The sequence below is a fragment of the Morus notabilis genome, unplaced genomic scaffold (genome assembly GCF_000414095.1).
Source record: "Morus notabilis unplaced genomic scaffold, ASM41409v2 Scaffold223, whole genome shotgun sequence".
Classification (NCBI taxonomy): domain Eukaryota; kingdom Viridiplantae; phylum Streptophyta; class Magnoliopsida; order Rosales; family Moraceae; genus Morus; species Morus notabilis.
Window position 1 is genome coordinate 503,721 of NW_010366650.1, and position 16,149 is coordinate 519,869.

At 33.9% G+C, this 16,149-nt stretch overlaps 1 protein-coding gene and 1 long non-coding RNA gene across 2 annotated transcripts; both read right to left on the reverse strand.

The window, feature by feature from the left end:
- Positions 1 to 961: 961 nt before the first annotated feature.
- Positions 962 to 1,537, reverse strand: LOC21400135 (protein GRIM REAPER). Its single transcript, XM_010110872.2, has one exon. The coding sequence runs from the start codon at positions 1,503 to 1,505 to the stop codon at positions 1,044 to 1,046; it is 462 nt and encodes a 153-aa protein (XP_010109174.1). The 5' UTR covers positions 1,506 to 1,537; the 3' UTR covers positions 962 to 1,043.
- A 4,768-nt stretch (positions 1,538 to 6,305) lies between these two features.
- LOC21411384 lies at positions 6,306 to 9,101 on the reverse strand. The gene is made up of 3 exons (XR_002903320.1): positions 8,994 to 9,101; positions 7,012 to 7,113; positions 6,306 to 6,463 (listed from the first exon to the last, which is right to left on the reverse strand). It is a non-coding gene; the product is annotated as an uncharacterized LOC21411384 (long non-coding RNA).
- Between the last annotated feature and the right edge of the window lie 7,048 nt (positions 9,102 to 16,149).

Here is a 16,149-nt window from a genome sequence, read left to right on the forward strand (position 1 = left end):
ATGCACCCTTTATTGAATTACACTTTTAGACTACAAAACAACACTGAAGACCGACTGGCACAATCTCAAAGAAAATGAAAAATAGGTCAGATTGTACTCAATGCTTCGGTTAGCACAAAAAACATAAGAATAATTAGACTTAAAGGAAAGTGTACGTAGCTTCACGTGTAAAAGAGCACGAGTTACCACTAAAAGAAAGCATATATAAATAAATATATAAATAAATAAATAAACTCAACCCAAACTACTACTGTAGTTCTCAACTATTAAAAGAAAGAGTATGTACACTTCATATTCCTTCTCGGTTTTCGATATTTTCACATTTTGAATAAATTATAACGAGAATTTTACGGTAGAGTATGAAAAAAATATTTTATTAGAGCATTTCTGAAGAAATTTTTTAAATTTTAATTAAAATGATTAGAAAGCTATTTTAATTAGTAATTTTTTAGTGAGTCATTCCAACTACATTTTTTTATTTTCGCTAAAAATATATTATTTTAATATTTATTAAATTTAAATATATTATAATTTTATATTTATTATGGTTTGAAAGAATAAAATAACAATAAAAAGAAACAGCTAGCCACTTCTTACTTGCTATATTCAGCTAGTGTGAAATGCATTATTTAAAAGCATATAAGTGCACTACCACAAGGTAAATCTACCAAAAAAGGCTCCATACTTTTAAGAAAGTACTACAACAATGCACTAGTCGGAAACTTAAAACGAACATAGAAGTATGGATAAAATATCTTATAGCACATGAGACAACAAGATTACATATACTACATGAGACAATAACCCCATGAATAAAATTGAATGCAAATTTAAATCTTATAGCCCTCTTAGATACGGAGACCGTATCCAAAATACCTTGCACCAATTCATGATGCAAAAACTGTAACAATATATTCTCCTGTATATATATATCTTTGTATATATCTTTGGGGGGAAAAAAAAAAAAAGAAACTGACCATAATATATATTATCCCGCCTGTTTCAAACGATATATAAAATAGTACTGTGTATACATTGTTTAATTATGCATAGCCACAATATCCATTCTCACAAGGAACTCCACCCTTGCACTGTCTCTCGCACTTGCCACAATGGTAGGGATTAAACAACACCTTTGTGCAACGGCCACCGCAGCAACGCTCGCCAAGCTTGCACTTGTTGCCACATTTTCCGCAATTATTCCTGTCGCCTAGGACGTTACGACAATGCGTTTTGCAGCAGTAGAGCAGGCTCTTCCCTTGGTTGGCCTTCACCCCATTGCATATGTTGTACTTGACAGGGTCGCAATGTGTGCCTTTCTTTATGATGCTCGTTAAGAACCGGCTTCTTGAGCGGCCGGCGTTTGGAATGGGGCTGTCGAGGACGTACTCTTCGTCCTCGTCGATCTCAATGTCGGATGAGAAGGCCATTTCAGGATGCAACAACAACAACAACAACATTGCTAGGGAGAGAATGGATGTGCCTTTGATGAGGAAATTGGCCATATTATTCTCTCTCGGATTAGTTGTTGCCTTGCCTAATGGTACGAAGAGTGTACGCCAAGGGAGGTGATCATGGGTAATTTAAACTACAAGTTTTGTGATAAAATATTGCACGCGATGAGGTGAAAAATGCATTCATCAATTACGTCATAATTTACAAAGCTTTGAAAGTTTGAATTAATATGTATTAAAATAGCTTTTTTGTAGGCTAGATTTTCGGTTAGACCATGTACTAATGTTAATATTTGACTATTTCTATTCATATTTATTAGTAGAGCTAGCATGGCTTGTAGACTTTTTAATACTTACTCTATAAAAAGAACAAGGAGAGCCATAGATTCATCCTCCTAATTTTGACCAATGACCAAGCATGCATTAAACTATTCAGCTAAGAATTTGACATTTATATGTCAAACTTTATAGAAATAGCTGTAAATAAATTCATTTGCAATATTTCTGTACTGACAACCATATAAACACAAATTCTACTTTGAAAAGAGAATTAAAGAAAAAAAGGTACAAATGAATCTGCATAGCATATTAAGCGAAAAATGTGAACAGTGCCTAATACTTAGGGAACAAAAGCCTATTTTCTGGAAAAAAGGGAAAAGAAAAAAAAAGTTTGCTTAATAAATAGTAGTGTTTAAGTTGTATCTTATCATAAATTAGAAAGAAAAGTATAGTTAGAGTACATAATTAATCTTGGAAGTGCCTTTTGAGAAAATCCTAAAAATGTGGTAATTTTCTTGTGAGGCTTCGAAGAATAAATATATCATGAATATTACTTATTACTACTTTTTATTTAAATAGTAATAGCAAGTACTAAAGAGTAAAAACTATATATACATATAATTGCTTGCATTTGAAAAATGAAAAATAAGAACACAAATTAATTGCTTAATCCAATGAGAGAAGAGGAAGTGATCATAAACATACACATGTAAAGGACCTCCTTTTCAGGCGGGAAATGCGTTAACCTCACCGCCTTGTCATGTTACTCCACTATGTATCCCGGCGACTATACAACTAGAGGTACACGTGTCTTTATCTGATTGGTCCATCCGCAAAGCTCGTGTGCAAGTTATTAACAAATCTGAACGCCCACAAATCTTGAAGCCCTTGACTCTTCTCCTACACGTGCTCTTTTGCTGATTTTCGGTTTTTGTTTAATTACTTAGATCCATTTCTTAATATTTGTCACAATCTATATATAATGTAAAATCCAACCTAAATTACGCGTGTTGACTCATTAATCTCTTTAATTAGCATTTAATTGGGTGTCATTGTTTGTGTTTTGTCTTTTTCTAGAGCATTAATGTCATGTTAGTTAACAAAAATACTTTTTACTTTACTCCAAAAAAAAAAAACCTTCTCCAATCTTCCATAATGTGTATAATTGAGAGCCTTTGATATGATCATAGTGCAATCTATGGATTATAAGTAACAAATATTAGGTAGTGAAAGTAAATATATAGCATGTGTAATTGAAAAGTAAAAAGCATGTGTGAAATAATACATGAATTATCATGAAACCACCCAAAATAATTAGCTAATAATGTATCAGCGACAATATTACACACGTAGACAAACACACAGCCGTATGTTAATTAATGATCTAGAGGCACAACTTACCGAGGTCCAAGGGAAGGAAAAATGAACTCAGCTGATTTATTTGAATATTCTACGAGAATAAGATTAACTTCAAGAAAAAAGTGAATTTTTTGCTTACCAAACGGATGATGATGAGTAATAAGAATTGTTTAATTGGGAAGGCGTTTCTTCAAATTTAGTTTTCAGATCAATTGAGTGTCCAGTCTTGTAGGTAGAAATTATTTTAAAGATCATGCCGGCAATTGGGGTTATTAATTCCATACATAAATATAAATAGACATACATAGTTACATACATACATATGTGTATTGTGGGATAAAATGCCGAACCTTCAATTTAAACTCTGAATGGGACCCGTAGGTTATAAAGAAGATCAACATTAAATAATTAAGGACAATTCAGCCTAAGAGTCAGGTCAGCAGATAGTTTTCTTAGAAGTCGACCGCTAAAATGACGTACTTGCTATTAGTAAGAGGTCGACCGTTCTGAGAAGCCACAAAGAACAAGTATGAGGTCGACCGTACCCGCAATCGTGGGCAAAGAGGCTTCTGGGAGTGTTTTTGAAGTCGATGCCACACAAGAAGATAAGATAGGCGAGATTTGTTCTAAGATTTACTATTTGTAATTCAAATATATTAAATTTAAATAAAAAAGCGTCTGATTAATTATAATCTCTACCTTTTGGGAAAATATCTCAAAAAATAAGGAAAGTAATTCAAATTCAAATGAGAAATGTTTATGGGCGGTAACCTAAGCTATAAATAAGAGATTATAAGTCAGAAGATCCCAAGTCTCACTTTGAGCAATTAGTGTGTGTATTCTCCCTAAAGTTAGTGAATTTTCTCTCTTTCCTAAAGTAGACGTTGTTGGAAAATAATGGCATCGAGTGCGCAGCGGAATTTAAAAAATTTAATCAACGTCAAAACCAACCAAGAACATGTTCATGATGCTATATAACATAAATACTAAAGATCTAAATCATACATTTTGAGATTTAGGAAACTGCACGTCTGACAAATCAAAGCGTTCCAAACAGCAACCGGAAGAGTCTCAACCAACCGGTCTTCTTTACTATTCTCGTTTCCACGATCGCAGTGCGGGTGGTCACACGTCGTTCAATCTCCTCTTGGTATTCTTAATCTCCTTCCAATCACAAGAGAACCAAAGAAAAAATTGTTCTTGAGAATTAAACAATTTTTCCTCTCAGGAATCTTTTATCAATAGCCTCCAAAAAGTCTCTCAAGTGATCTAATGAGTAATGTGACTTAATAGGCTATTTATAGTGTTTAGGAAGTCATATTTTCGTAATAATTAGGTTTTCCAAAGTTCTAATTGCATCCAGAGTCGATTTTGCCACGTCAGCATGCATTTTACATTACAACCGGTCGACCGGTGATAGAGACATTATAACTCACCGGTCGACCTGTCTGCACTGTCGAAAGTTGTTTTCCTAGTTTTTCAACACGAGAAACTTGTATAGAGCCTCAGTTTTGATTCAAGCAACCTAATAGAGAAATTGCCTGATCAAAACAGTCATATAATAGTATTCCCATATTAAACAACTCTTAAAATAATAATTCAACCAATTTATCTAGAATTAATTTATCAATTAATTCACCTGATAAATCACCCATGAATTAACTTTGAACCTCTTTTATGGAAATAACACAAGTTACCAATGTGTAGGAAATACGCCGTATCGTTACAGAAAATTATGTGAGCTAGCAAAGGGACCTGATGGACATATATAAATCAAGCTCCTATAATCACAACGCTACTTGTAAACCAACAAGTCCGTCTCATGATTATAAAACTCTAGCGCTATTCCACTAAAAGCCTAGAGCTGCACTCTCGATTTATATAGCGTATTTACAAAGCTCTAATTAGCTCTAGTCCATGACTCAATATATTAGTGTATCATCCCCATAGGATATCCATAATCGACTTGAGGTCAAGTTTCGTTTTACCTTCCCGATTACATTTATCTTATGTTCCATTATCATACCATCATAAAAATATTATTCGTACCATTACAAAAAGTAAACCATTAGATAATACAGAGTAGTCTAATGGTCGAGCGCTCATATTTTCCAATCCACTGATAATGCATAAGAGGATATCATTGACTCTTTATAGGAGCTATGGATTCCACTATCTATGAATAACAAATCTACGCATACACGAGTCATACTCCCAATGTACCGGCAAACGTACCTTTACATAACGTCAGGATGTCTCCCTTTAGTACATCAAAGGATACAAGTCAAGCATATGGGTTCATCATCCATCTCAGGATTAAGATGACAACATATAATTTGTCAAAAGTGAATTGTTTTATTCAAACAGAATTATTAATTAAAACAATTCAACTTTGGTCCGATCCAATATAGATTTCACCATTAGAAACTATATCAATGTCTCCACCCATAGAGTCTCACCTCCGACGACCAAGACAAGCCGTCTTTGTTAGGAAGTAGACAACATAACAATCTTAACATGAATAAAGCGTCCAACTTTATTCCCTCGATTGTGGATCATAAGATTTAGACTATCATCTTTTAATTTTTGTCTTCCGCATGTTCTTCACATTACATGCATGGCCTAAAGATTTAGAATGACAGTCTAGACTTTTAGTTTGCTTATCGTACATTCAACTATTATGAACATAAAGAAGACAATACATAGATATATGAAATAAATAAATCTTTATTAATAGTCAAAATGTCTCAAAGAATATTGTTACATTTATTCCTAAGGGCATAAACGCTAACAGACGTAGCTCTCGAATTGAGGGTGAACTATTATAAATTATATATATTCTTGTTTAAATTATGTTTTTATTTGTGGTTTAGATCATTTAATTCACATAAATCGTTTAAAAATTTGATATTATTCTGTTGATAGATTTTTACCGTCAACAATGTTTATGCAAAATATATGGAATATATATTTATACATGCATATAAATTGCTTTTATCTTGCAAGGAATGTACGCATGTAAATGCATGCGAATACATGTATGTTACATGTAATTGTTTGCAATATGCGTTTTTTATATTAAAAAAAGTATGCTTATAATATTATATCTTATAATTCAATGACCATGTAATATATATATATATATATATATATATATATTGCTGGAAACAATGACACCATATACATATATATATACACATACATACATACATATAACTCAAATTGATCTCATTGGAGCTAGGTAAGCAACGCATCATCACATGCATGGTACAAAATGGCCAACAAAGTGGAAAGTGCGATGCTTTCTATAACAAGCAGGGAAACAAGCTTCAAGGGAATATTGGTGGGTACTCTCTGGTCTCTGCGACAACCTGCTTAAAAAGCTTTAGCAATCAGCGATGGAAAGTGTGAGTTAAAAAAAAAAAAAAAGATAAAAGAGCGCAATGAGTTGGAAAAGCCCAACACAGACCCCTATAGCTGTTCACCTTTTCTATGTCGGGCTAAACCCAATTGAGAGAATTAGTTAGAGAGAGAGAGAGAGAGAGCAACTAGCTATTTATAGCTAGAGTACTAGTAGGAAATAAGCAGTGCTTTGTTGTATTGGAACTAGATATGAAAAAAGAATATACAAAACTCACATGTATATTATGGCCCTAGCTAGTTCAAATGGCTAGCTTATTAAATAACTAACACGTAGAAGAAAAGAAATGTGTACTTGTCTTTAAAAGCCGCTCACTTATCAGTAAGTACTGTAGATGATGATGTGAGAAAATGGTTATTCACTTATTCCTGGATTTTCTTTTTTGTTAGTATGATTTTTTTTTATTTTTTGCCATGGAAAGTAAAAAAGTACTACCAAGTGGGTAATAGCTAGGTGCAATCAATTTGCTTGTCAGAAAATGTACACACACTCATATACCTGGACCATCATGGCCGAGCTGCTTGCGAGAGAATTATTGTTTACTAAGAAGAACAAGAAAAGGAATAATAATTGATGAAGAGCAATTAGGATCAGATACATCTATATCATGAAGAACAAAAGCATGAATATTAGCTAACAAAAATAAATAATAAAATAAATCAATATCACGATGACATGATAAATGGTATAGAAATGAATAGATATTATAGTGCATATATATATATATATATATATAGGTTGGTTTAGAAACACAAGAAAATGGAGGGCAATGGAAAGGAGGAGCTCCCTTCAGTCCAAGCACAGAGAAAGAGGGATGCAAAGTATCTCCCGCTTCATTCACACAATCACAGTAGAAAAGTATTGAATCTCTCCTTTGCTTTTTTCTCTACTAAGTGCTTGAGTGAATGAGTCGGCAGTCACTTCATCAACCCATTATGTCCTATCCATGAGTGGGCTGAAGGAAAGCTCTCACTCTCCATTTCTTCATGCATCCCTGCTGTTATATATACAATGTGTGTGTGTATATATATATATATATATATATGAGTCACAAACACACACACACACATATATATATATATATCAGTTTACAAGTATATACAATTCAGGTACAAAGTGATATATAGAGTGCAACAACCCCACTAGCTATCAGGGATCTATCAATCAAAAAGGGAAACCAAATTCTGGAAATCATACATCAAAAGTGAAGTGATTAGTTACTCAATCATCGAGCTAATGCAAGTAGAGAGATGAACTGTAAACATGTACCCATGATCTCCAAAAATGCCCACATCATCATTAGCATTCGGACATGAAGGAATCAAAGTGAAAAGCACATCGGCAATATCATATGTTATACAAAAGTTACAACATAAATGATCTTAATATACATTATATATCCATGACAAAAACACACGCACATATATACAAATTATTGCAAAAAAAAAAAAAAAAAAAAAAGAACAAGAACAAGAAGTTCTTCCTTTCCCGATATATATCATTAGTGACCCAAACTAACATTATTGTTCATATATAGCAATATATGTCATCAATCCAATTAACTGAAGCTAATAATATAACAGCAATAATGCTACCCTAAGACTTCCTGAATATATGGGCTCATTACAGTTGGCTTAATGATATCAAACATTAGTAGCCATGAAATATGAAACTCATCCAAATTAAGTACTGAACCAAATTAATATAACCTCATGTCTATAATTGAGACAATCTGCCGTTTAATAACATACTAAAAGAAGTAAAATAATAATAATAATAATAATAATAATAATAAAAAGACTGACGAACTATTCATGAAGCTGTCCTGTGTGAGCAAGATAACATATATATAATACCAACAAAATTAAGGAAGAAAAAGAAGAAAAAGAAAAACTAGAAAGAAATTAAAAATATTTACAACAACAGAGCAAAGATTAGTTAGTAAATAACTTCAGTACATGTATCCCACACGCAACAGCATCAATAATATCCGCTTTCTTTTCAGAAGGCCGTTAAGTACTGAACTAACAAATTATAGCCCCAACAATAACTCGCTCAGATTAACAGACATAGAAAAGGAAAACCCATTTGCTGAAAGATCACGAATTAAGGCTTTTGAGTTTAAATTGAAAGAGATATATAGATCATCAAATTAAAGAGCAGAACTGATGTTGAAAGCTCAACGAAAGCAAAAGAAAACCTACAGCAACCCAAACACATCTGAGAGCATGTATATATATATATATATATATACATGTATGTATTTATATGTATATATGCGTGTGCTGGCGCCCTGGAACGTAGAAACCTTTGACAATAATCAGTGTAAAACTGTCTTCAAAGGGCAAAACAAAGAGAGCATATTTATATGTAAATCGATCTGAAAATGGGTTGAGGAAAAAAATAATAAAAAAATTATATGACAATAATTGAGTGGGTGACATATATATACAATAGACAGAAAGATTGTAAAACTTAACTGTAACTGTTGGTACAATTTATGTTGGAAATGTCCTCCATTTCTTGAAACCCTAAAAGTTTAAGTGCTGCCATATTGCTGAAAACCCTAGTAGTACTACTTCTCATATTTTTATGGCAATAACAAGTTATAAATGGAAAATATTAGAAGAAAATAAGAATATATATAGCACAAAAAATAAATAAATAAATGGGGGTAATTAAAGAGGAAAAATGACTTGCCCAGAATAAGAAAGAGAGGAAGTTATTTTCTTTTCCTTTTTGCTTTTAAATTATTTTTTTTTAATGTAGAGGAGATGATGGGTCACTATCTCCATGAGAGTCAGAGACAGGAAAGCGACTCCAAAATCTTAAGAAATCTAACACAGGAATGAGAGAGAGAGAAATAGGGCATAGGGTGGGGGAGGAGAGGAATGGGTTTTCATTTTTCCTGTCTTCAGGTGATACTCTAGCAGATAATGTTAAAAAAGCTAGCAAGTACCATGAAAATTAGTCTCTCTCTCTCTCTCTCTCTCTGTAGATTTCCCTAAAAACACAACAGTACTTGGGTGAAAACATAACAACATTGGAAGAGTAAATAAGTTTTAAATTATTGGCCACAAGTTGCATGTAGGTCATTTTTTCAATTAATAAAGTGAGGAATTTGGGATTATTTTTAGTAGGATTAACTCAAACACTTTATGATGAAGTCGAATCTATATAAAATTTTCTTTAAATTATGTCTGCATTTACAATTGGATCATTTTTGGGTCAAATTTTAACAAATTACTAATTTATAAGCCAATAATTTTGGGGGACGACAGGAATCACATATTTTTAAGTTGCATTTTTTTTATTTTTAAGTTGCCTTTTTTTTGTAACAAGGTTGAAAAATCGAGAATAGTAATTACAACATGTGATTTTTAACGCTTTTATAATGAGATTAGCCTAGCAATATATATATATATATCCTAAGTGGAGCCATGTTTTGCTATTTCTTTTGGTAACCTTGACCATATTGTCCCAAGCAATAATTAAAAAATAATAATTTACCCAAAAAAAAATTAAAAAAATAAATAATATTGATATTGATATTCATGTATTTAATGTGCTTTGTTCGGACAATAAGATTATGGTAGGGCGACAACCAACAACCATGACACCTAACATATATGATATGATGACATATCTCTCTTTCTATGATGATCTCTTTTGCTTATATTATACCAATCTTTTTCTCACTTCAGTTGAAGATTCTAACAATTCCTTTACCATTCATTTCATTTGTGATCAATTCTATATATGACTATGTGGTTGATCTAGAATTCCTTAACTTTCCCACTAAAGTTTGCTCTTTCACATTGTGTAACTGTTCTGAAAAAGTAGACATGTTTATCCTTACAAAGTCATGTCTACAGTCCTCATGAAATGATTGAGGCAATAGTTATTGTTAGTACCGGTTTTAGTCTTTTAATAATTTATAAAATAATATGAATAATGTAGAGACATAAAATAAAAGAACACGAGAGAAATGGTATCGCGGTTCAGTAACACCCTACTCGCGGGGCCACGCCCAGATGATGAACAATCCACTAAGAACTCTTTTACAATTCAATTGGACTTAATCTACCCGAGACTCCCTCTCTAAGAAGACGCCTATGAACTTGCAATTTCCTAATGGACTTGAACAGCGAGATCCCCTCGACTTTTTAACATTGGAATCCCTCCAACAAAGTTTTTCTCCCGAAAAACACTCAAATCATCTCACTCAATACAAGTGCTCACCCCTGTCTCACAACCCAGCCAAAACTCATCAAGAGGCATCCAATTACTCCAGAGACTCATTCAATAAATAAGCAAGCTGTGAATAGCTTGACACATCTTCAATTAATTCACTGAACCACATCTGTTGCAGATCCTGTTGCAACAACACTGCAACATAGCTGTTACGGCCAACTTTCTCAAAACCAGACGAATCAATCTTCTTTAATTCTGAAATCTTCCCAAAACTGATAAACGAACCTGGATACGTTCTTAGGCAACATAGGAAGATCATCCAGCTATGAAATCTCAATCAAGAATCAATCAAATCAATTTTCCATCTTTGAATCAATGGTTGACTTAGAAAAATAGAAACTAAAACAAGTTTTTGGATTTTTTGAAACCTGTCAAAAGAAACTTGCCAGCTACATAGACATTTCCAAACGTAATCATCCCAGCAAAACATTCCCAAAATAATGCCAATCAAATCCGATTACAATCAATACACAAATTGGGAAACAAATCCCAACAATCTCCCCCTTTGGCATTGTTTTGGCAAAACTAATAATAGCAACTAAAACACAATACTTTTTGCACCAATCAAGTCTCTAGACTACTTACTCCCCCTTTTTGACAAAAATAAGCCAAACATTCTAGAAAATGAGCAACACCTTCCTGCAAATTGCTCCCCATGAATCCTCCACGAGTCATACTCCCCCTGAATATGGTATTCTCCGATGCATATTGCTTTTATCACCTATCAAAAACTTGAAGTGACCATTACCACAATACTCAGATTTATTAGTACATGCTCTAAAAGAAGTATAAGCCCCAAGACACCTTAAATCAGATTTCCTTACCCACACACGTCGAGGAAATTTATTTTGCACATCAATCTTTGCTTTAGGTGTCCTTCTTGTGAATACGGAATTTGATGGATTAATAATCATACCTCTTTTTAAAGCATTCAAGTATTTGTAACATCTAGGTCTATTGTGGCCAGGTAAATTACAATAGTGACAAATAGGAACGAACCTATTTGTTGCTTGCCTTGTTACAACAAACTTCTTGTCTAATCTTACCCAAGATTTTTTAAAAGACTGCATCATAGTAGCGGTGGCTCCTTTCATAAAGACGGTATTCCCAGAAATTTCTTGACCCTTGTAGCCAAGGCCTGAATGATCACCACAAGTTTTTTTGTTGTGAGAGTAAGTGATCCAATTTTGATGTGCCCGAGTTTAGCATCCTTAAATTCTTCTGGGTCTGCTCCAATTCGAGTCTAGTCTCAGCAAGCTTTCCTTGATGCTTTGTTGCCAAGATTTCATAATTTGTTGCAGCCTTCTTCAATTCATCTCTTTCCTTTGTTAAGACACCAACTTCATCTTTAAGTGATTTGTTTCGTTTGCAAACAACAAGCCATTTACTGTACATCTTCTTATAAGCCTCCTGAATCTTCCTAAAGCTTAGGTCATCATCGTCACTGTCATCTTCAGTTTCATCCCCGAAATCTGTATAATCAACAATTCCACCAGAGGTTGTTGCAGACGCTGTTGCAACAGACTCTGTAACAACATTATCAGTGAAAAATAAATTTTTATCCGAGAATTCATTTCTTACAGTGAAAGCCACATAATTGCTGGTGTGATCATCTGCATCCTCTTGATTTTCGTCTGAATCGTCACTCCATGACGCCGTGGTAGCCTTATTTTTCTTCTTGAGAGTGTTTGCACACTTCGCTTGAACATGTCCAAATCCTTCACATTATCGGCATTGTATTCCCTCTTTTCTTTTCTTCTCTTCAAACCGTTAAGAATTAAAATTCTTCTTTTGAGAATTTTTGTTCTTTGAATTCTCTCCAAATCTCCCTTTCTTGTTGAACTTTCTCAGCATTTCATTGAATTTTTTGGTGAGAAAAGTAAGAGACTCACTCAAGTCCTCATCTTCGTCGGTCTCATCTTTAGTGGACATATCATCATAATCTGCATTAAGAGCAATGCCTCTACTTTTCTTTTTAGCCTTAAAGTTCATCTCAAAGGTTTGAAGATTACCTATGAGTTCATCAAGTCTCATCTTCTCCACGTTTTTTGCTTCTTCGATGGCTGTCACTTTGTAAGCAAAACGTGCCGGAAGTGATCTCAAGATCTTCTTCACCAATTTGACGTCAGTATATTTTTCTCCAAGGGCAAAGGCTTCGTTGGTAATATCACAAAGCTTTGAGTTGAAATCAGCAATGCACTCATCCTCCTCCATTCGTAAACGTTCAAAGCGAGTTGTGAGCTTTTGAAGCTTTGAAGCCTTTACAGTATCTGTGCCTTCATGTGCAGTTTGAAGAATGTCCCAAGCTTCTTTTGCGGTTTCACACGTGGAAATCAATTTAAATTGATTAACATCGACAGCATTGAAAATGGCATTTAAAGCTTTTGAATTACTGTTTGCAAGCTTGTCCTCATCGTTGGACCATTTCTCTTCTGGCTTAGGGACGGAATTGCCTTTATCATCTTTAGTTGTTGGATCAGGCCATCCGGTTAAGATAGATCGCCATGCCTTCTTGTCAATAGCTTAAATAAAAGCTTTCATGCGAGCCTTCCAATAGGGGTAATTGACACCTTCCAGAAGCGGTGGTTTGTTCACAAATCCTCCTTCTCTCAAGACATCCATTCCTGCAAAATCAACCAGTACACCAGGACCTCACCGAAAACACGTCAGTGACCCGCTCTGATACCAATTGTTAGTACCGGATTTAGTCTTTTAACAATTTATAAGACAATATGAATAATGTAGAGACATAAAATAAAAGAACACGAGAGAAATGGTATCGCGGTTCGGTAACACCCTACTCCGCGGGGCCACGCCCAGATGATGAACAATCCACTAAGAACTCTTTTACAATTCAATTGGACTTAATCTACCCGAGACTCCCTCTCTAAGAAGACACCTATGAACTTGCAATTTCCTAATGGACTTGAACAGCGAGATCCCCTCGACTTTTTAACATTGGAATCCCTCCAACAAAGTTTTTCTCCCGAAAAACACTCAAATCATCTCACTCAATACAAGTGCTCATCCCTATCTCACAACCCAGCCAAAACTCATCAAGAGGCATCCAATTACTCCAGAGACTCATTCAATAAATAAGCAAGCTGTGAATAGCTTGACACATCTTCAATTAATTCGCTGAACCACATCTGTTGCAGATCATGTTGCAACAACACTGCAACATAGATGTTACGGCCAACTTTCTCAAAACCAGACGAATCAATCTTCTTTAATTCTGAAATCTTCCCAAAACTGATAAACGAACCTGGACACATTCTTAGGCAACATAGGAAGATCATTCAGCTATGAAATCTCAATCAAGAATCAATCAAATCAATTTTTCATCTTTGAATCAATGGTTGACATAGAAAAATAGAAACTAAAACAAGTTTCTGGATTTTTTGAAACATATCAAAAGAAACTTGCCAGCTGCATAGACATTTCCAAACGTAATCATCTCAGCAAAACATTTCCAAAATAATGCCAATCAAATCCGATTACAATCAATACACAAATTGAAAAATAAATCCCAACAGTTACTTAAATATATATATATATATATATTTCCTATCCGTCCCTTGTGCTATATAATACATTTTACGTATTTATTCCATTGGAGTTTACCTAATTTTTCACTTATACACACATAAATTGCATATTTTCTATTCATAATTCAACCTCAATGAAAAAGGAAATGATGTGAGCCATGCAGCAACTAACAAAAATTTCCAATTAAGAATATCGCCTCGTAGCCCCATTCAAAAAACAATAAAATGTACCGTAACCTTACTCCAGAGATGTGTTCAATACTTTTAGGGCACGACCAGAATACGTCTCAACCTATATTTTCACGAAGTCCTTTGGCGACTCTTACTGTAGTGATTATGTACTTACTAGGGGAAAATAGAAGTAAATATTACGTACCATGTTATTTATTATTATTTTTTTTTTGGATAAGCGTATCTTGTTATATTCTTAGCCCTCAGGTAAAATTATATATTAGCAGAATAATAACAATCCGTAGAGGAATACTCCTGATTTAATCAGTCCTCTCACATGTTAGTTCTTTACCAACTTCTTACGCCAATTGACAAGACATTTATATTTTTAAATTCGTCTGATAAATAATTTGCCATCCCGAACAATATTTTACTGTGTTATTTAACTCATAAAATACTGATTCACCAACAGTATGGGGATATCTGTATGTGTAGACTAGGCTTGACTTGTAATAAAAAGAAGGAAAATAAGCCAATTGATTCATGTCAGGTTAAAGAAAAAGTCATTCTCCCAATAGTACCTTTTTTTTATAAGTACTGTTGGAATTGGACTGATACATAGGGGGTACCCCCTATCTTTTAAATATCTTTTTTTTACCCTTTTTCTTTTAATTCTGTGGTCCAGGATTTGCCGCTCAATATAGGAATATGTAAATACTATGCTTGAAAGGATACTTCTTGACAAGAGTAACTAAAATGTCATTTGGTAGGTGGTAATGATCTTCCCTTTTCTTTTTAAATTTTTTTTTTTGATTCGAGTCAATCCTATTATGGTGAGTGGTGTATGTAAACAATAATATCACGAATAGATTTGTCTTCCGCAGAATGGAGGTTTGCAATAATGTTAGGAGTGGATGAGATAATGATGTCACATCACTAATTATAACAAAATCTGATCTAGCAAAAGTCTTAACTTAAGTGCAACATTAAGGGTCCGTTCGGTTCGTTAATTCGAGTTTTTAATTAGAGTTGAGATGTAATGTTGTGTGAGAATTTTTTACTGTAATAAAAAAGTTAGATGTGACTGTTTCTGAGAGCTTTTTACGGTAACAAAACTCAAATTTTAAACTTGAATAAACGAAATGAACGGGGCCTAAATTCATATAATCTCTCTAAAAGAGATATACTTCAGGTCCAAACGCCCATAAATGTTTGCTTCCTTAGTTGTAGTCATCTGCATCGCAGAGAGTGCTCCATGTAGCCCAACATTGTTCCGTGCGTTCCCAAAGTCTTGTTTGCCATCATATATACTCCTCCCATAATTATAATAAAAGTCTTTGCTTAGCTTTGGTATCAGCAACAAACGTGATAGTGGGCAAAGAAACACGGGCAGTCCTTTGTGCAATTTGGCTCAGCTTGATTCTCGTGCTACGTCACTTCATAGTTTGCTCAAAAACTAGAGACTCTGATTTCACCAGCAATTGAAATTTGCTGTTCTGTTTTTGCATGTTAGGGTACTTTTTTGCAGGAAAATTAAGAAAGGTTAACAACACTGAACATAGTGCCATTTTAGCCCCATGACTTTTAATTTAGGCATATTTAATCTTTGAATTTTTTATTTTTTGACCGGTTAAACTTCATAAACTGTTCGTTAATTTTACTG

What these genes read in the sequence shown, in the direction of transcription:
- LOC21400135 (XM_010110872.2), bottom strand. Translation starts at nt 1,505, where the DNA reads ATGGCCAATTTCCTCATCAAAGGCACATCCATTCTCTCCCTAGCAATG.